The sequence below is a fragment of the Protopterus annectens genome, chromosome 3.part1, assembly GCF_019279795.1.
Source record: "Protopterus annectens isolate FY-2018-M chromosome 3.part1, PAN1.0, whole genome shotgun sequence".
Classification (NCBI taxonomy): Eukaryota; Metazoa; Chordata; order Ceratodontiformes; family Protopteridae; genus Protopterus; species Protopterus annectens.
Genome location: NC_056732.1, coordinates 1124929301 through 1124956265, shown reverse-complemented (window position 1 = coordinate 1124956265; position 26965 = coordinate 1124929301). Strand labels below are relative to the sequence as shown.

The following is a 26965-nucleotide window of genomic DNA, read 5'->3' as shown; positions in this document are numbered from 1 at the left end:
GGTTATAGTAGGTATAATTTTCAGCATTCTTTAACAAACAGTGTCAGTTGTTCAACAGATAGGATGCTCACCTAGGATGCAGAAGACGTTGTCTTCTATTCCCACATCAGGTAGACTGATTGCTTAAATTGCCATGCAGCAGTAGGGGTGCTGCACTACTGAGCATGCTGTCATTTGGATGTTGTGCTAAACTGGGGCTCCATCTGCCTGAGTTGGTGACCGATTAGGTGGATGTAAAAGGTCCTGTAGCACCTATCAAAAAAAGAGTAGAAGTTCCCCAATGCCTGGCCAAGTTGCTCCTAGTAGTATAACTTCCACCTCAGGTCTACCCTGAAAAGAAGCTATGAGCCTAGTTGGACTACCTTGGTCAACAAAGGACAAATAAACAGCTAAGGGAGCTATTGTCTTTATTTTATTTATGTATAACAGTGGGTAAAACTGCCTTTCAGTTTGTAGCCTGCTACAGACCACCCTCCCAAATTCAGGAACCCCACTCGGCTTTCCTGAGAACACTGGAGAATGTGAAGGTCTCTCCAAACACCATTATATTGGGTGACTTCAACTACCCAAACATAGACTGGGAGCCCTACTCAAGCCCCAACACCCTCGCCCAACGATTCCTAGAATTTATAAACTCAAATGCTATGGAACAACTGGTCACTACTCCCACAAGAGGGGGAAACATATTGCACCTGATCATCACCAACATGGGGACTCTATGTTCCATACCAGAGGTATACCTCTCATTGGTAAGATCTGACCATAAATTAATCTCACTGGACATCCATATCCCATCCCCACCCCCAGCCAAGGAAACCACGGTGAAGAACTTCTCAAAAGCAAACTTCACACTTCTCAAAACCGAGGTGGAATCCTTCAAAGCCCCCGGGCCAGTGGAAAATATGGCCCAAACCGCAGAATCCTTTACAAACACTTTCTATGGACACCTACAGGAATGCATGGAATGTGCTATCCCAAATAAAATCAAGACTCATTCCTCCAAAGGCAGGAGACCTGTCTGGTGGGCCCCAGCCATAAATAAGCTATACAACAGAAGGAGGAAGCTACTACATGATAGAGCAAAATCCCAAAAAGGGAAGGCATCTCTGATCAGTACTAGCAAGAAACTACGATCCCTGATAAAATCATCTAAGGCCAGCTTCGAAAGAAAAATTGCACAAGATGCTAAAGATAATCACAAGGCCTTCTTTAGTTATGTCAGGAACCTGGGTGGCAACTCCCAGATATGCTCTGAGTTTAGTTCAAAATGACAAAAAGTACACTGAACCCACAGACATTGCCAACATCCTGGCAGACAGGTTCAGTACAAACTTCTCCCCCCCTTCCCCCCCAAAAGAGCAAATGTCTATCCCAACAGAGTGTAGTCTCCCTGACATCACAGATGCACAGGTGAGAGCTGCCCTCTCCAAAGCAAAAAACACAGCATCAATGGGACCGGACGGTGTCCCGGGCTGCGTCTTACGCAAACTCCAAGAAGAACTGAACCCTCACATAAAGTCACTGTTCAATCTCAGCCTTACTACAGGATATGTACCCAAGGAATGGCGTACAGCAACAGTGGTCCCACTCCACAAAGGTGATGCCACAACGGACCCCGGAAACTATTGCCCTATAAGTCTGACTAGCCTGGTCTGCAAAGCTATGGAGCGTATCATCATGAAACTCATAAACAAAGACATTGGGAACCTCCAAACACTGGGTCCTACCCAATTCGGCTTTGTTAAGGGCAGATCTTGCCTCTTGAACCTGGTCGACTTCTTTGAAACAGTCACCAAGGCCATAGATGAAGGGAAGGTAGTCCACACAGCCTACCTGGACCTCGCAAAAGCCTTCGACACAATAGCCCCCTCGGGCATCATAAATAAGCTCACCAGCTTAAATATCAACCCCTATGTCATCAGATGGGTTGCAAACTGGCGCAGGGAGAGAACCCACATGGTTAGAATTGCAGGTGCCATGTCAGACTCTAAACCAGTTACAAGTGGCATCCCACTATGCTCAGTCCTTGGACCTCTCTTGTTCGGTATATATTTCTCTGAGGTACAGGCTAACATGGGAGGACTATGGCTGACCAAGTTCGCAGATGACTGCAAACTGGGTGCCATAATCAACTCGCCGACTGACACAAGTATCCTCCAAAAAGGTCTCACATAGATGGATAGCTGGTGCCAGAGCCATGGCCTAAAACTAAATGCCAAAAAGTGCATAGTCATCCCCTCTGGGAAAAACAAAGTGCCCACAAATTACCACATAGGTGGTAATCCATTAAGTACGGAAGAAGTAATTAGGGATTTGGGGACCCAAGTAGATAGCAATCTCTCCTTTGACAATCACATTGCCAAAGTGGTTAGAAAGACCTTCTATATAGCCCACCTTATCATGAAAGGGTTCACATCTAGATCAAGAGAGGTCATTGTGCCCCTCTACTCATCACTCATCAGGCCCATAATTGAATACAATGCCCCACTTGGGATGTACCTTACCCGACACCTGCAGCAACTGGAAAGACCCCAAAAGTACCTCACCAAGAGGATCAAGGGACTCAAACAGATGCCCTACACAGTTAAGCTAAAGAAACTCCAGCTCTACTCAGTTGCTTACAGCCTACTCAGAGGCAATCTGTGCCTGACGTATAAAGCCATGTCCAACCCAGAATTAATGGACATGCTCCACCTCAGGAAATCCAAATCCCTTAGAGCTACACGCTCCAGGGACTTAAACCTCAGCACAGAAATAAATAGGACATGCTGGAGGGACCGATTCATATCCCAGAGGCTCCCCTCACTCTGGAACAAAATCCCAATCCATGTTAGGCAGAGTCCCTCAATGATCCTCTTCAAGAGAAATCTTGACGAGTGGATGGTAGATCGTAGGTTTACTCCTGGGATCTCTTCTGTGTCTCTACTAGACAGAGGCACAGTAAACTAACCTCAAAAGGGCTATCTTCTGTGGCCTACTATACAGAGGCACAGTCAACTAATCTAAAAGGGTGGTGAAAGCCAAACACACTCTGGCTAGGCTTATAAGTGTCCTAGGGCAGATAGCCTAGTATCAGCCTTTGAACCAATATATCTTTGGTAACCATTATGCCAGGCTGACTTGTGGCTTGTTTTCAATGCAGACCTGGGCAGGAAAGCTTTGGAACAATGCAGATCAAAGAATAGTTGGTACATGCTATGAAAATACAAAGGATATTGCACTGGTCCAAAATATTTTCTTGGCCATTTTGACTCATATGCTGATGTTATGAACAAGAAGTTTTTGTATCTGATTTGTCTGGCTTCTTAACAGCAGCTTACATTTTTCTGGAAGTAAACTGTTCTTTTCTTTTGCTGAGACTTTAAGAGAGGCAAAACACTTGCAATTAGCCTTGGAGAAAGCTGGGCTGTGTTGCAAAAGCACTTGGATCTGGTTTATCTGATTTGTACGCATCTGTTTTACTGATTGAATTGCTATTAATTAACTCTCGATATTTCACTGGACCAGAACATTTTCTTGGCCATTTTGGCTCACATGCTGACACTGAACAAGTTTTACTATCTGGTTTGTCTGGCTTCTTAACAGCAGCTTGAATTTTTCTGTAAGTAAACTGTTCAGTTCTTTTGCCGAGACAGTACTGTTAAAAGAAAGGCAGAAGCACTTGAAATTAATCTTGGTGAAAGCTGGGTTGTGTTGCAAAAGCTCTTGGATCTGGTTTATCTGGTTTGTGCAGATCTGTTTTACTGATTGGTTCGCTATTAATTAACATTCTTTATTGCACTGGACTAAAACATTTTCTTGGCCATTTTGGCTATCATACTAACACTGTAAACAACATGTTTCTGCGTCTGATTCGTCTGGCTTCTAACATCAGCTTGAATGATTTCCCCCTCACCCTTTTGTTGTGGTTTTCCCCATTGTAGTAATCTGACTACTTAAGCCTCTCTCCCTCTCTTTGATTGCTATTGTCAATTGCGTAAGCTATGTAGTTTTCCCATCCAGTGGTATATATAGATCTAGAAGGCTGAGTGAGCACTCCACAAATACATATTACTCAACTTAACCTCCCAACTACAAATCATAATTTTCAAAAAGTTTGCATCCATTTAGCATCCTTGCCATAATCTGAGAGGGTCCCGAATAAATCCTGTGCCATCCTTGGCAGATAATATATTTATTACACTGTTTTGCACTTTAACTGCCTTATCTGCTCTGATTGCTGAGTACTGCACTTTTGAGAAGTTTTACTGACACTGTTACTGTGTCATTTGCTAATTTGTATTTTGTTGGCACATAATTATTGCCCTGCTAAAGGGCCCCCCCCAAAACAATACAACACCCCCTTGTAGCACAGAAATCAAAGGACTGGACAGTATTGATATGCAATTTCCTCTTTCCTCTGTAGCCAGCTTGGTGGATATGAGCATATTGAGACAGTGTAGCAATTGTTTCATGCTTATCAACTGTGATGATAAGACGTAGTGTCATCTATGTCAGGGAGAGTAGGGCAGTGCATGTGAAAGATATGCCAACATAGCTAGTTGGAGTTTTGTAAAGATTTTTATGTCACTTGAATATCACACTGAATGGTACAGCTGCTTGCATTAAAATATATTTATAAAGTTGTTTGTGTTAAAAATGCACCGAGTGGTTTCTGCTGGGCAGAAAAACATATGCATGTATGTGAGATGGTATTATTATAAATGATTAAATGTATATGTTTTAACAGAAAATTCTGGAAGGGAAGAGATTAACCTCAGTCCAGCTAATTTTGAAAAATAGGTTGAAAATTAAATGGATTGGTTTATACCATAAATATTTTATCTTACAGGTCTGGTTGCAGCCAAAGACAAAAATGTCTGGAAAACAAGGACTAGGAATCTTACTGTATTTTCGTTAGGGGTGAACTAATTGCTACCCTGGAAGGGTGGATGTTTTTGAAATTGTTTTATATCTTTCAGATGCTGCAACAGATCTTAGCAAAGGTCTGGGTGTGTATTGAACCAGAGTCGGGGTGACCCGATGTGATGTTATTCTATAACCAGTACTGAAAAGATTTTTTAGATATTAGTGAAAGATATGATGGAACTCTCACAGCAATACTTTGTATTTTGGAACCTGACAGGAAAGATCTCTCACAGATATCTCACATAACCTCACATCTCATTTTACCGTAATGTAGTAAGCAACTCAACACTCATCATCTTGAATTGCTGTAGTAAGTAACTTAAATATGGAACAGTAATTCTTTAGTCAGTCAGGAAAATATAGTGAGATTAGTTAAAGTATTGCTTTTTTGCGTCTTTGTGAATCTATCCAAATGTGTTATGTTTATATCTCCTGTGATTGAAACTCTGATGTTTATTGTAACTAGATATTTAGTATCCTCAGGTTTTCAATTTTGTTATTTATTAGTAAATCTTTCTGTATCTTTCATTGTGGCTGGTCTTTTAGAGAATACTTTTTAATCTTAAGAGTACTTATACTTATTTTAGTGACACTGTGGCCACTCCTGAAAGCCTTGCTGTATTGGTCAAACTCTTCCATTTGTATTAGTATTAATTTTACTCAGTATAATTGGGTAATCTTGTAAGAGCCTTAGAGTAGCTGACTGATGGCAGCATAATTACCTTATAGTCTGGGCAAAGGGGGCACAGCTGGTAATCTGTGTCAGCCTTTCCCAGGTGTGTGTGTGTGTGTGTGTGTGTGTGTGTGTGTGTGTGTGTGTGTGTGTGTGTGTGTGTGTGTGTGTGTGTGTGTGCGTGCACGCCCGTGCGTGTGTGTGTCAAAATCAAATATCCAAGTGTGTGTTCCAGCTACTTAGAACACGGACACAGAGCTCCAAAGTGGTCAGTGTGGAGTCTTGTTTGGGGCCTGGAGAAAGATAGATGGAAAGAGAGTCCAGGCTCAGTTCTGGAGTATGCTCCCTGTGTGCTCTTAAGGGAAATTGTGCTTGGTACAGCAAGCTGCATCTGAAAACACTGTGTGTCAGGATTGAGACTCCTTGTTTACTGGCCCAGAGTCGAGACCATCTCATATTGGTGGCACCTGGGTGCAGAATATTAATTGAACTTCAATAGCCTGTGAGCAGTTGTCACTTGGGCATATGTACTCTGAGCAGCCTCAAAGGTAAACAAACAAAGTTTCATTTTCACAACAGTTTTATTTATTTTTGTTAGTTTAGTTTAGTCAGGGAAAGCAGGCAAAGATGTCAGCAGAGAATTATTGCAAGCTGGCAAAGAACCAGTTGGCCATGGTGTGCAAAGGTACATGCCAACCTGACTAAAGAGCAAATTATTTCAGCCTTAGTGACATCTGCAGCATGGACCAGTAACCAGGAAAACAACCAGTCTGGTGATGGGGATTTGCAGTCCTCAGAAACAGGACAGTTCACTTTTTCCTCAGAGGACTTAAGAATACATCTGGAGTTAAAAAGACTTGAACTATAGGCCAAACATTTGGAATTAGAATCAATGGAGAGACTGTGGCATTTGGAGGCTGAAGAAAAGGAGAAACAAATGGAATTAGAATCAGCAGAGAGACTGTGGCATTTCAAGATCAAAGAAAAGGAGAAACAGATGGAATTAGAATCAATAGAGAGGCCGTTGCATTTGGAGGCTGAAGAAAATGAGAAACAGTGCCAACATGAGAGGGAAATGCTGACTCTTCGTCAGGGTCATAGAGGCAATGGGGAAGGGAATAACTGCACCCCAGAAACAATGAAGGTCAGTAAATTTCTTCCACAGTTTACAGAGGGTGATAATTTTGATAGTTTTAGTCATATATTTGAAAGAGTATGTAAACAATATAATGTTGGCCAAGGGCTCTGGATACTGTTCCTAACCCCCTTACTCCATGGTAAAGCTGCAACTGCTGTTTCTAAATTATCTGATACTGATTGTTTAAACTATGATAAACTTAAACAATGTTTATTGGAATGTTTTAAGCTAACACCTGAAGCTTCCCTCTAGGAAGATCAGAGTAAAATCAAACCATGCTCCCTGGCTCTCCAAAGAGACTAGGTCCCTTATGAAACAAAGAGATCATGCTTGGAAAACCTGGACTAAAACTAAACAACCACCTTTTCTTCACAAATACAGACAACTGAGGAACCTTGCAAAAAAACATACAGCTAATGACAAAAAGTTATACTATAGCTCTGCTCAGCTTAACAACAAATCCAATCCTCAAAAATTTTGGTCAACTCTCAACAACATCCTCTATCCTGGAAAGCCCTCTAATCCCTCCCCATACCCTAACTCTTCCTCTCAGTAAACAGCTACCCTCCTGAATAAACACTTTATCTCTTCCATCCAAAATCTGGTAACCTCTAAGCCAAACTCTACTTCGACACCCACCTCTCCAAGTCCCACTAACACAACTTTGTTTTCTTTTGAGCCAGTTCCCATTACTTTCATCAAATATCTACTACTCAAGCTAAAATGTTGCTCTCCTTCCACTGACAATCTATCTCCTACATTCCTCAAACTTGCTGCTGACTAAATTGCCTATCCTATATCTATACTAATTAATCAATCTATTCTGGAATCAACTGTCACCACCCTTTGGAAATCTTTCTTCACTATCCCTCTTCATAAAGGTGGAAATTCCACTGACCCCTCAAACTACCGACCCATTGCCATTCTGTCCCCCCTCTCCAAGATATTAGAAAAAATGTATTCACTCACAGCTTCTCAATCACCTCCTCACACACCACTTACTTACCTCTACCCAACATGGATTTTGTCCTCACCACAGCACCACCACTGCCCTCCTCTCCTTCACTCATATCATTGCAGAGGCCCTAGACAACAATAAACTCATTTCTTGTCTCTTCCTAGATCTCTCCAAAGCCTTCGATACTGTCTCTCATCCTCTACTACTATCCAAACTCACAAATCTCCACCTATCCCCCTCCGCCCTTGCCTGGTTTAATAGTTACCTATCTGGCAGGGAACAATCTGTCAAATGGCTCTCATCCTCCTCACCTTTCCTTCCCATCTCCACTGGTGTTCCCCAAGGCTCCATCTTGGGACCCTTTTTGTTTAACATCTTCACCAATGATCTTTGCACCTCATGCAAAGAATCCTCCCTTATTCAGTATGCCGACGACTCCACACTTATATCCATCTCAAATAACATTCCTGAACTACACTCCTTGACCCAACAGACCCTACTATCCACTGAAAAATGGCTCTAAAACAACCTATTGATCCTAAATCCCAAAAAGACCAAACTCCTAATTTTCCTTCCCCGTTCTCTTTCTCATCACAAAACCTCCTTTTTTATTACATCTTCTAACAATGCAAATATCCAACCTGACACCCACACAAAACTCCTAGGGGTCAATATCGATGAAGAACTCAAGTTCAACCTACACATACTCCAATGTATAAAAAAAAAAAAAAACAGAAACTAGGTCTGCTATATCGGAACAAAAAATTCCTAACCTCTGAATCTAGACTTACCCTGGGCCAAGCACTCCTCCTCCCCTCCCTCTTATACGCTGCCCCAGTTTTTACCAATATCCAGGCCTCCACTCTAAACAAACTGCAACAGACTTGCCATAAAATAGCCAGATTCATTACTAACTCCCCATACAACTCACACCACTGCACTTCTTTAAACTCTCTTCAATGGCTTGAACTTTCCCAGTTTCTGCTATCTTATCAATTTCATATGCTACACTCTATTCTTTATAAACCCTCCTTCTGTCCATCTCTATCTTCCTTAGTCTCCATCTACATCCCATCCCGGACCCTCCGTACTTCTAACCAACAATTACTTGATATCTACCACCCAAAAAGGTCAGTAGGCAAACTACTCTACAAACACTTCCTTGCCCATGCTTGGAACAAACTTCCCCTTGACTTACGTTCAATTTCCCACACCTCACACTTTAAAAATGAACTAAAAGCTTATTTTCTCAATTCCAGAACCTGCCCTTGCCATGACCCTACCTAGTCTTCCTTCCCTTTATGTACCCTCAAAAGGACCATACTTAGTACCTCATTACACCTCTCTCTCCAATGTGTCTACTATGCATTTGCACAATTTTATACAAACAAAAAATGTTCATTGTTGACCTATTGAACTATATCAATGTAAAATTGTTACTTAGCTTCTTTTTAATGCAACTTTAACTTTATGCATGTATCCCAACATATGTGAATCATTTTGCTATAACTGCTATTATATCAATATTGTTTAAAATTGTACTTGTTTTAAAATGTATTACTGGAGCTTTTTTCATCGGGTCTCCACTGAAAATGGGCCACAAGCCCAGTTGGACAAACCCGGTTAACAAATGTCAATAAATAAATAAATAAATAAATAAAATAAATAAAAAGTTTTGTGAACATAGACACAAGGCAGATGAAAGTGCCTATGATTATACTGATTTATTTAGGTGGGTGAGTGAGTGTCAGGTCACCACTTTTGAAAGGCTGGCAGACATTTTGGTGATGGAACAAGCCCTTAGCACTGTCTGAAGGCATGAGAATCTGGTTGGTAGACCTGGTTGGTGTAACTCTGCAGGGGAGCTGGAAAGAACAGGGGGATCTCTACTTATCAAGCTGGGTACCACTGCACAAGAAGGGGATACAAACTGCTGCACATGGATATAAAAGAACCCATGGTAGGCAGTCTAAACCTCCCCAGGAGTCCACCAGTAACAGGGGAAGCCACTAGTTCAGGTACATAGACAGGATCAAGGGTTAGAAGTATTAAATGTAACCAGAGGGGCCATGTAGCATACACATGTCCACTGAAGCAAGGTGGGGAGCAAATGGTGAGCGAGCCAGCAAGTGGGAATAATAGCATGCCGGTGGTAAGTTGTATGGAGACAAAAGGGGTGCCAAACTATCATTGGAGTTTGTATCCTATTTTAGTGTATGGAAGACAGGCCACTGCTAAGAGAAATACAGCCTCTGACATAACCATTGTGAAGCCTGCAGTGGTTAAAGTGGATCAGTACTTGCTTTGGCAGTCCACTCCAGTCAGAACTTTAGGAGAGACCACATTCCAACTACCTTTGGCCAGGATTCACCTTGACTGGGAGGGTGGAAAAGGAAATAAGCAGGTAGGTGTGTTTGAGGATATCCCTACAGATGTCTTAATAGAGAATGATTTTGATAATGCAATGCCTTGTGTTCATGCAGTTATAAGCAATCAGGCTTGGAGACAGGTATGTGGGTGTAGTAGCCTGGGGAGACCCAGACAAACCCCACATCTAAAGCTGCTGCTGGTGATGTGGCTATTTTGGGGAAGGAGCTGTCCAGTAGCAGTGAGCATGAAAGTGAGCCACAGCTGCTGGTAGGTACTGATGTCCCCACGGGCAGGCTTACTGCAAGGAGAGAGGTGAGTGGTGTATTTAGCTACTTGTCAGGCTTGCCCGAGTTTCTATGTTGGTAAAACTAACCGGCCGTTAAGGGATAGAATGAGAGAGCATATTTACCACATGAGAAAGGGCACTTTACACAATGCCTTAGCAAAACATATAACCACCAATGACAATGATCATACTTTCTTGTTCCGGGTCCTAGAGATAATTGTTGTGAATAAGAGGGGTGGTAATACTATGAATCTCAAAAAATCCAAGTCCTTAGAGCTACACGCTCCAGGGACCTAAACCTCAGCACAAAAATAAATAGGACATGCTGGAGGGACAGAGTCATTTCCCAGAGGCTCCCCTCACTCTGGAATAGAATCCCAATTCATGTTAGACATAGCCCCTCGCTCACCCTCTTCAAGCGAAATCTTGACGCGTGGATGGGAAATCGCAAATTCACCTCTGGGATCTCTTCTGTGTCCCTGCTAGACAGAGGCACAGTAAACTAATCTTAAAAGGGTACCTTCTGTGACCTACTTTACAGAGGCACAGTAGGCTAATCTAATAGGGAGGCGGAAGCCAAATACACTCTAGCTAGGCTTATAAATGCCTTAGGGCAGATAGCCTAGTATCTACCTATGAACCTATCTACCTATGAACCTATAACATAACAGAATAACAGCCCCCCCCCCCCGAAAAGTACTCTCACACCTCTCAATTATTTAGCACAGACATCAAGAATAACTCCTTCTGACCCGATTCACAGATTTAAAAAATGTTTTCTTATATACTTAGAAAGTTGCTAGAATAACAAGTTTTGCTTTCGCATACATTTTCTGGAAGATATGAAATCTGCAACTAAGCATCTGTCACTATTTAGTGAAGTGACTGCAAACCTCAGTGATCTGCTAGATTTTGAAAACAATATACTTTACAAGCTCAGATGAAAAATGCAACACAAAATTGAGCTGGGCAGATGAACTGCTGATAGGTATGAATGACATGATTGCAGCACAAGTCTCCAGAAATCAAAAAAAAAATATGAAGAAAAGAACAAAAATGTGAGGCAAAGGCAGGGGCATTTAAGATCATGTCCTCATCCAGTCACCCTCTAAAGCTGTTCACTGGTACTTGGATGACAGTCAGAACTGATTTATACCTCTAAACCTGCATGCACCTATGTCAGACATAAAGGCTCTTGAAAACATGTATATCTTTCAATTATCTGAACACACAAATAGCATAAAATGCACATACCAGTACTCCCACTCCCATTAGGATTGTAGGATAACAGAAATGAAAGTTTTAAAACTGACAGTAACAAAATGATAAAAAAATGTATGTTTTCATTATAAAATTCTTGGATTCTCATTATGAAATTACAACTGTAGAAAACTCATTCTACCCTTACATAATTAATTTTAAACATGCCTACCTAAATAGTTAATAAGCAAGAAATAATGCCTGACAGGGTGTCTTTTAATGTGTAATTAACACCCATGCAGGGGTGTGATGAGGCCTGACACTGAAGCCAGAGGGCCTGTACACCCCTGGAAGGGTGTTAATTATACATTAACACACACACTGCTGAGAGAATGGACTGTCTGAAAATTTGTTGTGTTTACTTGCTTATTTATTTTTTTAAGTACTATGTTATTTTTTTATATATTTTTAATGTAAAATAGTTCCTCCAACTAATGTTTCAAACTTTCTGTAGTATACATTAATGGTGTTGGGTGGAAACATTTTATATCAAACATATATAAAAAAATAAGATTGTGCTTAAAAAAATAATAACCAAGTAAAATGTAACAATTTACAGAGCCCATTCTCTCTCCCATACACACAATCACAATGTCTTCTGCTTTCACACATGTACATAAACACACACACAGTCTCCTCTGTTTTCATACACACACTCACTCACAGAAGATCGCTCTCACTGTCAGTGTCTCACACACAGTCTCCTCTGCTTTCATACACGCATTCAGTCACATAAGATCACGCTCACTTTTTCAATCTCTCTCTCTCTCACACACAGACATGCACACACACATACACACACACACACACACACACACACACACACACACACACACACACACACACACACACACACACACACACACACTCTCTCTTTTTATTTTTTTTTTACATTTTACGCTTACTAAACAGCAGAACCGCTGCTTAGTGAGTGTAAAACAATGATGGCTGTTATTTTTTTTTTTTTGCAGTCCAAGCTCCATGGCAGCTTGATATGTTGCTGTGAAGCTGCAGACTCATTTGTCAGCGGGCATTACTTGTACATTACTACCCTGCTGGAGAACATTCATTCCCCAGTCAGGGTATTAATGTACAGTTTGCCCATTCTCTAAAAGCTTTATAATTACAGCATGATATTAGACTTTAAAAATAAAGTCATTCAAGGAAGAGGCTGCCTTGAGTGTAAAATGACATAATGCCAATATGGCAGCCCCCTGCACAAAATAATATTAGCACTCACAGATATTAGTACTACAAAGCTCAAAATATAATAAAAATGTGCTTCAGCTTTCTCTAGCAGAGCTGACTTTCAAGTAACAGGTCAGTGAACCAGTCTATTTAGTTTGTTAAATACAAGTGCCTTAAGTTCACACTAATCTCCCTCCTCTTTTTATACAAAGTAATATTATCTAGCAGTAATCCCCTTAGAAATTCTTGGGCCAATCCTAGGAAACACATATATATATATATATATATATATATATATATATATATATATATATATATATATATATATATATATATATATAAATAATCATAGTGACTGGCATCCAGCCTTTCTTTCTATGGGCTGGTGATTTGTTAGACTTGGGCTATTGGGGGTAATTTTTTCTGAACTTATTTATTGCTTTTTGGACCATTATGGATCTTATGAGTATCTTAAGAGAGTTGTCAGGTGACAAGGAGGATATCCAGGTTTTTGGGCTGTCATCCCAATACATTGGATCTCACTAAGGGGATAATACTCCAGATATCTTCTGTACATCTATTTTTAATCAACTCTGTAAGAGTATGAAGGTCCTTAGGTCATCTGTATGGCATCTTAAGCTTTTTAAGGCTTATTTGGAAAAGGGCATTACACCTAGGGTTTTGAGGATTCGGTTCAAGCCTTTGTTGGATCAACTTGATGATGTACTTCTAACAGCCTGGTCTGAAGCCTAACAAAATGCTTTGATACAGTTTGTAAAAATTCTACATTCTTATTATGAGTGCAGTATTGACACCTATAAATCTGAACTTAGTGATATTTGCGATTGAGCTAAACAGTTTGAAGGCTTACCTATATACAACAATTGGTTTGATAAACTAAGTAAAGATCTTTTACAGTTTGAACAGGAACGCAAAGATAGGAAAATCAGAAAATTTAACAGGGACTTAAGGGGCTACAGTCTGGACAAACCTTTTGACCAGGTTAAGAGTGTTATATTTGTCAAAAATGATTCCTTATAACCAGGCCAAAAGAGGAAAAGGAAAAAAATCGATTTTAAAGAAAACATTCAGTGATACATCAGGTGAGGATTCCTCCTTATATAGCGATACAGAAATGTAAAGACAACAATCGTCACCTACCCCCAAGAAGACTTGTTCTACTGAAGAAGTTGAGTTATTACAGGATGTATATTTAGTCTCTTTAGAAATAGGAAAAGGAGGAGGGGGTAAGAAGCATAAATCCAGAAGGGTCTCTGGAAATAGTAGTGAAACTTCTAAAACCGAAATAGCCCCTGAAAATAATGTTCTAAATATCTCTTCCATGGTTTTATCTGATTTAGACTATAAGTTACTCAATAAAGGACTGAATTTTATACCTGCATTTTTTATCTCGGAGGATACTTTTGTAAATTACTTATATTCATTTAGTAGGTTACTTAACCTTAAATTATATTTCCAGGATGATGCTGTTGTTGGAGATTCAACTGATGTTACTGCTTTCAAATTTCAGAAGTCTACATTTGTTCCACCAGTGAACAAAAATGTTGAAATTTTCCAGCAATGTATTTTGAAGGAATTACATTTTGGTTCTGATTCTGGCAATTTTTTTTTCCAATAATTTGACTGTGCACTAAATTGAAGCCCTAAACAGGCTCAAAAATTATAAGAACATTGTCATTATTCAAGCAGATAAGGGGGGGTACCACTGTGATTATGAACCATTCCAACTACATTGAGGAAGCTGAGAGGCAGTTATATGATATTAGATTTTACACAGGCATGCCCATTGACCCTACATCCAAATTCAAAAGGGAGATAGATGAGTTTTTGGAAACTGAGGTTAGTGAAGGTATCATTAATAGAAATACATCTTTTCATTTAAGAGTTCATAGGTTCATAGGTGTGTACTAGGCTAATGACCCTGGGGCCTTTACAAGCCTAGCCCATAGGATTACCCTGGCATCATTCCACCCAACCTTAGTTCCTAGTGCCTCTGTTGAGTAGAGCCACTGGCATGATCCCCGGGGTGATTTTTCTATTTCCCATCCACTCATTAAAATTTCTCTTGAAGACGGCCAGTGAGGTGCTCTGCTTGACATGTATGGGAAGTCTATTCCATAGAATGGGATAAGGATCCTTTACTCCAGTATCTATATCTTCTCCCTGAAATCCACAAAGATATTTGTAACCCACCAGGTAGGCCAATTGTATTTGATAGAGCCTCTCTTATGGAACCGTTATCTGCTTACCTGACTATTTAACTGAAACCTTTGTTAAAAGGGGTGAAGGCACATTTACAGGATACTATGGAATTTTTTAACATTGTGTCAGATACACAACTGGAGCCAGGATGGTTAATGTGTACTCTGGATGTGACCTCTTTATACACCAGCATTCCACATTCAGCTGGACTATCCGCACTGAAATTTTGGTTGAATAAAATGTCAGTATATAGCCCTGGATTCAATAATTTTCTTTTGTGTTTGCCTGAGCATGTCCTCCTAAAAATGTGTTCTATTTTAACAACAAGCATTATTTACAATTAAAGGGTACAGCTATGGGTGCTTCCTTTACACCCATATATGCTGATTTGTTTATGGGGTATCTGGACCAGATGATTATTTATGATTCTAATCATAATATATTTCTGTATGAGATAGATATCTGGCAATGTTTTTTGGATGACTGCTGGATGGTTTGGAAATCTGATCAGGTTTATTTGCTTGAATTTTTTCAGTATTTAAATGAAAATAAATGGGGCATCAGTTTCACGGTTAATTGTGATACAGATTCTACATCCTTTTTGGATGTTAAGTTATCTAGACAACCAGATGGTACATTGGTTAGCTCTGTTTATAGAAAACCCTTCCATTCTAATACACTTTTGCATGCTTCCAGCTGTCATCCTAAACATGTCATCAGAAACATCCCCAAGTCACAATTTATGAGGATTCACCATTTATGATCCAACACAAAAGAATATTCATTTTTTAATTAGGATTTAATAGAACAGTTTACTGAGCAGGATGCTCCTCCAGGCAGGTTGATTAAAACAAGCAGGGAGGTTCAACAGCTTTGCAGAGGTAATTTACTCAAATACCAGAAATGTAACAAAATTGGACAGAATCATAAAATTAGATTTTATTGGTTCATAGATGAGTACTAAGCTAACTGCCCTTGTGAGCCATTTTAAGCCTAGTCAATTATCCCTTGTGAAACTCAAACCCTGCACCTTGTGTTTGGAAGGCAAACACCTTAACCATTACGCCACCCTCCCAACCTGACAGAGCTAACCAAACTAGTTATGGTAGGAATACTCAACACTTTATTGATTTAGTGCATCGCCATTGGGATATTGTGTTGGCCATTGACAAACTTAATGATTTATTAGGTCAGAAATGTTCATTTACTTTTCGTAGAGGCAAAACTTTAGGTAGTCATTTTAGCCATTACAAACAAAATAGATCAATAAGTGGCTTATCACAGACTACATTGGATGGTACCAGGGCAGTGGGCTGCTTTCCTTGCGGCTATTGTTCCTTTTGTAAAGTACATTTATCAAACAAAGGAATTTTCTAGTAAGAACAGACCACATATTTTTTTCCATCAATGTCTTGTCCAACTGTAATAGTGATTGGGTGATTTAGTTAGCTGTCTTTACATGCTCAGCATTTTATATTGGTCAGACCTCCAGACCTTTCAGGCTACGTATATCAGAACATCTTAGTAATATTAAACACAAGCTTTCCACTAATGCACTTTTTAAACATTCTCTGGTTCATCCTTCTGCCAGCTTTAAATTTATCATTATTGACAAAATTTTGGGCCATAGAGGTTTCGAAGCTGCTTGGCACAACATTCCCAATAAAAAAGAAAAAAAACATGTATAATTAGACTAGGATTATTTCCACCTGGTCTTAATGATCATTTGTGAGTGCTTATTGGCCTGCTTGCCAATTAATTATTTTGTGTTTAACATATATATTTGATTTATCAGGGTCATCGTCATTCATCGCTAAAGGCTTTCAAGCCGAAACTGGTCTGTTGGTCTTGTTTTTCATGATTACACCTATATTTTTTTCTGTCCACAGTGACTGCTGGCTTATTTTTTGCATTCTGTACTGTTGGTGTTTTGAGCCTTTGCACTTGCCGTCTATGCAGTTCTTTTGCTGTTCCAATCTTAGGAAAGCAATGCTCTTGAGTGAAAAGTCTGGGAGTTCAGCTCTCAAAAATTCTGTCATGCACTGCATTTACACAGGCCTACCTTCTTCACAATGACAGAATACAGATGACCTAATTGGGAACAAATCTGCTGAAATAAGCAGTGACATGTTATGTGAAAAGAAGAAAGAGTGAAAATAGAATGACAAAGAGAAAATGTTTGTTTATGGGTTCTGGGTATAAGGTTATGAGGTTAGACTTTGAGATCAGAACCAAATAAAATAAACAGAAACAGTTAAAACAAAAAAAGCCAAGGGGAGGATGGGGGGGAGGTAATACTGCATGTGAAGTGTCAGTAGGAATATTGAGTGAGCTAGATAAGACACATAATGTGGCTGTTTTTACAGAGCATTGCTGTCTGATTCATAAGTATTATATTCCTTCCATCATAACTTCAGAAAGTTGTATGCAGTGATATTGTATATGTATAATATTGTACTATTTGTGCAGTACTTTCTAATTTATAAAGTTAGAAACATCATGGATTCTACCAAATATATCATATCAACAAAAAAGAATGTGTCTGGATTCCATATAAATCATAAAATAAGAGACTTACGTGACACAAAGAGCTCCTTTTCTTAAAAGAAGTTGGACCACCCGTATATGGCCATTCTGAGCAGCTAAATGAAGAGGAGTCATTCCTTTATCATCTCCTTCATTTAACAGTCTTGTGTCAGTCATGTTCTCAAGCAGACGTTGACAGGTATTAACACGACCATAGCTTTAACATAATAAAACATAACTGATCAGTTTTCTTTGGTTCTCTAATGAAAAATAAAATCAGTAAACTAATGCATGACATAACACCATTCTGTCTTTTTTCAGAATTTCTTATAGTAAAACTCAAGTCTTTAAAAAGGCCTTGACCTTACATAGTAGTCCACATATAATGTTATAAATCATTGACTCAGTACCAGTAACAAAAGTCTAAACTGCTGGGTACTTCAGAGGTAAAATTAAGTTATTATGAAAGGTCAAACGTACTTTCCTAGGAAAAGCTATAATTCTACTGCTTAGAAAGTTATTCTTATTATTTTTGTTTCTATAATATATTATGTCACAGGCAGAGTGATGCACAATCAGCATGATTTCCTTTATGATCTGAAGTCTGGTCCACATTACATCAGGATGATCATGATGAGGAAACATAATTTTAATGAGTACACCCGGGGCCCCAAATGTGAAGAAAGTGATGCCTGTTACCTTCTTTAGCTACTCTGGAAAACACCAAAGATTTAAATTAATTTATCGTTGTAATTTATCTAAGTGACTACTTTGGCTATCATTAAATTAATCTGATCAGAAAATCTGCATTAAGGATGTAAGTTGAAGTCAGTTTATCAACAGCAACTTGCTTTATTTATGTACTTAATTGCTTGCTTGTTAACTTAGATACGCTGGACTGACTTGAAAAATAGTCTGACACCATTTGGGAGGTGCTGCACTTAATGTGGCAGATCTGCCAAATTTATAACACAATAGCTGAGTTCATATGACAGAGGCAAGCACTCATATTGTTATCTGTCCTATTCTTCCAAGACTCTATTCCCTGAGGTATTGTACCCTTGTGCTCACCAGCATCTGGCTGCACTAGTTCTGTGTGTGTTGCCAGTCTGCAGCAATTTTTGAATGCTAGTGATGATAGATTTAGCATTGCTAATTTTCATTCCTTGCTGTAATCTCTGTGCTGGAGATAATTGCTTAGTGTCATATTATACTGCATCCTTGCTGTGGCTGATTTGCTGCCCTGCTATATTGCATGCTTGCTTTGATAATAAAACATACCTTGCTGTATTACTTTTACTTCTTAGCACTGTCTTTATTACTCTGTCACCCAAGTCTGCTGTTGATGCCTTGAGCATTGTGTTGTTGCATCTGTGCTTGCATTACCTAATGTCTCTTGTAGTATTTTGCCTATGGGATTACCCATCTTGTACAATGTTGTGGCATTTTGTCTGTTGTACTAAACACCACACGAAGTCCTGGGGACATTCTTTTCTGCGACATTTGGATTACTGTGCTGTGACATCCATTCCTGTTAGCCATACACTAGTTTATTGGTATTGCATTGATCGCTATATTGTAGTATATCTGCCTGCAGCTTAAGCACTCAACTTATTATATTATCAAACATAGTTTCATAGGTTCATAGGTAAGTACTAGACTAGCTGCCCTTGCAGGCCATTTTAAGCCTAACCATTTACCCTTTTTGTGCGTGAAATTACATATCCCCTTTGATAATAGATTAGCATACCCATCCCATGTTTGATAATTATATACTACCCCTAATGAGAATCACTGGGATCATACAAATAATTTGAGGGGACCCATGCATAGGATAAACCATTTAGGAGCTGCTTCTGTCCATTAGTAGTACAGGGGACAGTCCTGGGTAAATTTCTTGTTTCCCATCCATAACTCTAAGCTGTACATGAAAATGGACAAGAATGAACTTTGTTTTGTGTCGATGGGGTATCTGTTCCACAGCAGCGGTATCCTCTGTGAAATACACTTATCCCTCCAAACCATTCTGTTGATGTTGAAGCTGAGGTTTCAATCCATCAACTGAGAACTGCTGTTGCCATACTTGTTGATGTGCAGTAAATTCATCAGTAATGGGTTGGGATGCACTATATGCCAGACACAGGTCACTCTTAATAGTATGTAGCATACTGAGTATAGTGACAGAGCTTTGAGTCAGTCCATGTTGTACATGTTGTTTAGGCCTTATATCCTTTCTATAAAGTAGCTCTGTGGCCATTCAAGTTGTTACACATGTCTGAACAGATACAGGCTAAAGGGGGCATTATATATTGAATGACTGCCCTAATGAGGGCTGAGTAAAGGGGGGCAATAATATCCCTACATCTAGACACAACCACTTTATTTATAAACTGTGCAATATGGAATAACTTTCTTACAACAATAGGCACATGTTGGTCAATCATTAGGTCACTGTCCACGTAAGTTCCCAAGCCCTGAACAACTGAGTCAACTCTTAGTATTAACATTAACATTCTTAACATTAAGCTTAATATTGCTTGGTTAATTTTACTGCAGAAATCTGTTCTTCAGTTGATTCTTGTATTACTGTATTCCATTATGTTGTGCTGTATCTCTGTGTAATGAATTGCACCATAGCTGAGCTATACTAGGTAGGACGCTATTGTATGGTATCTTATTATATTGCATTGTGTTATATTGTATAGGGTTACATTGTTTGCACTGTTTTGTAACTATTTTCACTGTCTATTTACATATACTATAACTGTAGTGTGCTATATTACAGTAGATTTCACTGTTTTTGCCCTGTTTATACTGCTTTACTGTCTCTTTACGTATCATACAGATCCTTTCTCCCTTTAAGATAACCATCAGATCCTATAACACTGCATAACATGTGTGTGCAAGCATTTCTAGAACAGTGTTTCCTTGATCTGTCTCTGCCTCATCTATTGTCAGCTTTCAAGCCCTAGATACCCTAAGGCACTGAATAAACTGCTTCCTGTTCACTGACAACCAATTGCTGTTACCATAATATGAAGCCCTATGGAGTGCAAATACTTACTACATATCGAGGCAGACCTCTCACACAAACTGGTTATCAACATCCATACTAGTACTGCACCCACAGACTTGAAAACAAACATATGACCTTCCTGCGCTGAGGTGCTCCAAAATCCCATATAAAACCACTAAGAAATCCTAGATGTGACATTGTAGAAGCATGCTGCACACCCAATCAACAGTAGCACACAAATGCCCCTTCTTTCATCAGCACTGCCCATTAGAGTCACTAGAGTGGTTTTCCAAGCTGTTTTGACTACAAAAGCAGTCTGCTTATTACGGTCCTGTGCTTGCTATAGTTGACACCATAGTTCAGTACAATTCACTGCCCATAGTGTTGACCATTTGCTGAGTAACAGTTGTTTTCCATATGAAAGAGTTTGCCATTTCAGAGATGAATATGGCATGGGCATTGTTCACGAGGGTATGAATGACTAGTGATGCACCACAAAGACTATATATAGAGGGAAGTAATGGAGGATTATGAGTATATCTTGAAGGTCGGAAGGACTTACTCTTTAAACTGTCAACAGAAATGATATTGTAATATAAGCAAAATATGACTAACTTTAATAAATGGCTTAGTCACTGGTATAATTCTAAAGGGGCTTAATGTATGTTAGCTTGGAGGGTGTTAAAAAAACTGCCCTCCTGTTTTACCATGTGGTCTGCATGCATGTCATAAGCTCATTTGCATAATAATACAAATTTGTTAACCAGGCAGGCCCACTGGTTACACAATCCTTTTTCAGGGGCGACCCAGGAACAATATCTGGTTAAGTGACTTGCTCAAGGTTATCCAGTAAGCAAATGAGGGCCAAGGGACTCCATCCCTGTTGCATCAGAACTTTAGCTCACAACCTTAACCACTGCACTAATTACATACATGGAAAGACATTCACTATGTACACAGTGACAGTTTTTAGGCAATGTTGGTCTACTCTGGCTACCAACCCAGTATATACAAATTGAAGATGGTCAAATATCAGTGTAGTATTGTTCAGTCCTAAGAACCTAAAAAAGAAAATACAATCAGATAATACCTTTCTATTTCTGACAAATTTGGATATCTGTATTGTCAGTGGCTCTTGCCACCTTAAAGTGCTCTTTTTAGGTGGTGTTCCAAAGACCAAATTACCACCGTAACAGCTACAAACAAATGAAATCTGAGGGTCATGTTGCTGAATGTTAGAAGTCCAAATCTAAAAATGCACTCACTCAAAGCACTCCTTAAAATGTAGAACATCGACATTTGTGCTGTAGCAGAGACCTGGTTCAAGGCAACAGAAAGCACCCCTGCACTACCAGGCTATAACTCATTCCACACCTTTTGGCTCCAGAACCTGGACTGAAGCTCCAAAGGCAGTAGTGTTTCCATATTATTAAAGGATGTGCACACCTCCAGACTAGTAGCCCAGCATAATGCATCTGAGATACTTCAGGTGCAGCTAACATTGAGTAAGACAGCGATTCAGGTCGTAGCCTGCATAGGTCCCCAACCATGTCCTAAGACTCACGCTCCACGTTCTTAAGCACCCTGGAGAATATTAGGGTCCAACCTAACACTCTCATACTGGGCAACTTCAACTACCCTTCCATTAACTGGGAAAACTACTCATGTGCCAATATACTTGCCCAAGGTTTCCTGGAATTCATTAATTCCAATGCCCTGGACCAGCTCGTTCTTACCCCCACTAGAGGTAGCAACATCCTTGACCTGGACATTACTAACATGGGTGACCATTGCTCTACACCAATAGTAAACTCCTCCCTGGTTAGATCCGACCACAAACTAATCACCTTGGAAATCCACATCCCCCCCACCCCCCACAAAGGAAATCACCATGAAAAACTTCTCCAAAGCTAACTTTAGACTCCTAAAAACAGAGGTGGCTAACTTCATGGCACCCATGCAAATGCAGAATAGTTGCATGACCACCGAATCATACACCAAAGCACTGTATGGACATGTACACAAATGCATTGATCTCGCCATATCCGATAGAACCAAGATGCTTTCCTCCAAAAAAAGGAAGCCAATCTGGTGATCCCCTGCCATAAAAAAATTCTACAACAGAAGGAAGAAACTGATGCAGAATAAGGTGAAGTCCCAAGACAAGAAAAACTTCCTTATCAGCTTCAACAAAAAGCTGAGGGCCCTCATCAAATCTTCTAAAGCTATGAAAGCAGAATTGCAGCAGATAGTGAAGACAACCACAAGACCTTTTATAGTTATGTAAAGAATTTCAACGGCAATACCCAGATTTGCTCAGAGCTACTGCACAATGGTACCTCCTATACTGACCCAACAGATATTGCCAATATATTGGTCAACAGATTCAGTGCCAACTTTACCCCCCCCCCCCCCCAAAGGACCAATTATAATACCAGTAGATTGCCAGGCACACAGTATTACTGCTGCATAGGTTAAAACAGCACTGTCCATGGCCAAGAATACAGCTACTATAGGACCTGAAAATATCCCTGGTTGTGTTCTACATGAGCTACAGAGTGAATTTGCACCTCACCTGTGTGCCCTGTTCAATCACAGCCTCACCTCAGGCTTTGTCCCTACCAAATGGCACACTTCTACAGTCATCCCTCTCCACAAAGGAGGAGCGATTACAGACCCTAGGAACTATCGCTCTATTAACCTGATGAGTCTAATATGCAAAACCATGGAATGCATCATGGACCTAATAAACATGGATATAAGGAATGTCCAAACTCTGGACCCCACACAGTTTGGTTTTATGACGGGTAGATCATGCCTGATCAACTTGATTGACTTTTTTGTGTCAGTCTCCAAAGCCATGGATGAAGGCAAGGTGGTTCATACAGCCTACCTTGATCTGGCCAAAGCCTTTGATACCATTCCCCACTCAGAATTCATAGAAAACTCACTAAGCTAGGCATCGATCCCTATATCACTAGGTGGATTGCAAATTGGCTCACAGATAGAACTCACAGTGTGAAAGTAGCTGACTCCAAGTCAGACTGTCTACCAGTCATGAGTGGAGTCCCACAGGGTTCAGTCCTGGCACCTCTCCTGTTTGGTATCTACTTCTCTGAAGTCCAGACCAACACAAAAGGACTCTGGCTGACAAAGTTCACAGACGATTGCAAGTTGGGAGCTATTATTAACTCCCCAAATGATGTTGACATCCTACAGAAAGGCCACACTGAGACCAACGACTGGTGTCAGAACCATGGCCTTAAGCTCAGTGCCAAAAAATGTGTCATCATCCCCTTTAGGAAAAACCCAGGTCCCATGAATTACCACATTGATTGCAGTCCACTGAACACAGAAGGCATTATAAGAGATCTGGGAACACAGGTTGACAGCAACCTCTCTTTTAATCACCACATTGCCACTGTGGTCAGAAAGTCCTTCTATGTGGCACATCTCATTACTAAGGGTTTTGCATCAAGGAATAAAGAGGTAATTTCCTCTGTCTACTCTTCCCTCATTAGGCCAATCATCAAGTACAATGCCCCATTTGGCATGTACCTCACTAGACACCTGCAACAACTGGAGAGACCACAAAATGACCACACAAAGAGGATCCTAGGCCTTAAACACTTGTTGTATATGGACAGACTCAATAAACTCCAACTATTCTCTGTCTCATATCGCCTACTTAGAGTTGACCTCTGCTTGACTTACAAAGCCATGTCTGACCCAGCTCTGTTAGAAATGCTACATCTAAAGAAATCCCAATCCCTCCACACCACACTCTCCAGAGACGTCAACCTCATTACCACAATCAACAGAAAGTGCTGGAGGGACAGGTTCATAAACCAGAGACTGCCCATGCTATGGAATAGACTTCCCAAGCATGTCAAGCAGAGCACCTCGCTGACCCTCTTCAACTGAAATCTTAATGAGATCTTAATGAGAGGGATCACTCCAATGGCTCTAGTCGACAGAAGAACTGGGAACTAAGGTCAGGTGGCATGATGCCAGGGTAATCCTATGGGCTAGGCTTGTAAAGCCCCCAGAGCCATTAGCCTACTACACACCTATGAACCTATGAACTTAGTTCCAAAACATTGACAATGTTTCCTCCTTACTCGGATTAACTGTTGCTCACTGTTTTAGGCCTGCAAGTGTAGCTATCAGTAACACTGCTGCTATGGCTAGCATCTCAGTCTTCACCAAAAACACTCTCACCTCTAGGTTAATCAGGAAAACATTCTCAGTCTTCTTCATATCCTCATAGTAGTAAACATGATCTCATGCCACACCTTGATCGTATACAGAAATTCATCTATGGCACTCATAAAACATGAAGCAGATCTTAATAAACAAGAATCTTACCCACTCAGTGAAAAAAAAAAATCTTTCAAAGGGAATTGAACTGCTCATCTGTAAATTGAACAGTTACACTTCTACAAATAAATACATTTAACACTTCTTTGACTTTATTGTTGTAGACTCCCTCAGTCAAACAATATCCTTTCACAGTTGAAGCACCGACATAGTCGGTCTTGTCCTCATCTACACAGCCTCCATCTGCTCCTCACCAACTGTCATATCGTCACAGGTCAAGTCAGACAAAAATGTTGTTTTATTTACCATATTGTCAAAGAACAGGTCAACGGCCAACCGAATCATCATCAGAGACTTCTCTAAGGCCAGTTTTGTTAAGCCAGATGATGACTTGAGATGGTTTAACAATACCACATTATTTGATGACCAAATTAAAAATATAGCAGTATATACCCAACTGTTATTATTCTCCCATCATAACTCATATAGAAAATCTTCTTATCTGTCACAAATACGATGCCAAGTTTAGAAACAAATTCCTTATGTGGAACTCAGTTTTAAGCAACCGACAAAATTAGAAAGTTTATATCTCTAAAGAACAGAATAAAATGCATTATGTTATACACAACCTCAAAGTATTATCAAAGAATGAAGGAACAAGATCAAATTCTGCAGAGTTACTTATGCACTTAAATTGCTGCATCAGCGAAGGATAGCCACACGACATTTTTTAAGTATCTAAAGATTCTCGGAAATAATACATGGCATTCTTCCAAGTGTATCTCTAATGGTATCACCCATTCAAATCCTTGAGATATAGCCAGATAATTTTGCTCAAACTGTCCCTCTCTCTTACCACCAAACTTCCCAATATAAAGTATCTAGTCCATACCTCCTTCCCACATAATCACCTCTGAACAGGCAATAAAAGAGCTCTAAAAGGCCACAAATCCCAGCTCTGTGGGTCTAGTTAAGCTGTCTGTTTGTTAGTCAGTAGGAAACATTCTCTGTCAGATCCTTATTCATCCATAGCCCAGAAGCTTTATTATTTTGTGCTTCATAAAAGTGTGTCTTTATTGCCAATCATTTGGTCCACTCTGAAGTGTGTCCGTTTTTGATTTTGGTGTTTCAAGCCTAAAAACAGCTGCATTAATTCCCCTTCACAAGGCTGGCCCTTGTAATTACACGCCTATCAGCATCATCAGAATTATTTGCAAAGTGATGAAAACCCTCATCATGAATCTCATAAACAGGGATATAGGTTGCCTACAATTCCTAGGTCCTAGCCATTCTGACTTTGTAAATGGCAAATTATGCCTATTTAACATAGCTGACATCTGTGAAAGAGTTGCAGAAGAATTAGATGAGAGTTACTTCCTGCACACAATTTACATTGATCTAAATTAGGCTTTTGTGACTATACCACACAGTGGCATCATTGACAGACTGGTCACATCCAAAACAAATCTCTAAGAAACCAGATAAATTGCTAAATGGCTCACTGATAGACACTGTTCTATTAGAGTAAATGCACCCTATCCTCCAAGTGACATGTTGCCAGTGTAGTATCCCATGGCTCTGGTTTGGACAACTTCTTTTTGTCATCTACTTCTCTGATACCAAATCTGGAACTACAAGCCTCAGGCTCAGACTAAGTTCTCAGATGATTGTGAGCTTGACAACATCATAATTTCTCTTGAAGGCACTTTGATCCTCAATTAGAGCTTGATTCAAACACACTCAGTGTAAGTATCAACATCTAAAGCCATTCACTAAAATGTATCATCATACAGTTTGGAGAATTGAAATCCTCAAACAGATGAAAAGTCCAGAAACTGGCTCAAGATGTTCCACAACACTGAGATGTCCTTTTCTGGATTTATTGTGTACAAAATAACATCATCTGCAAATAAAGCTAACTTTTTTGATTACTATACCAATCATGTCCTTGAACTTCTGAGTCCCTTATTTTCTTTGCCAGTGGCTTTAAATATAAAGCAAATACCAAAGGGGACAAAAGACACCCCTGCCTGGTTCCTCTGTTCATATACAACTGGTCATAGAGGAATCTTCCCATCTTAATTTTTGCCTTCAATTCC

The 26965-nt window shown here is 39.8% G+C and overlaps 1 protein-coding gene across 1 annotated transcript in view; it reads right to left on the bottom strand.

The window, feature by feature from the left end:
- LOC122797757 (transient receptor potential cation channel subfamily A member 1-like) overlaps positions 1 to 26965 on the bottom strand; it is a 1751748-nt gene that overhangs the window by 1423042 nt on the left and 301741 nt on the right. The window contains exon 12 of the mRNA XM_044066281.1: positions 17590 to 17747. Within this exon, the coding sequence (XP_043922216.1) occupies positions 17590 to 17747 (158 nt within the window). The remainder of the gene's footprint in view (positions 1 to 17589; positions 17748 to 26965) is intronic.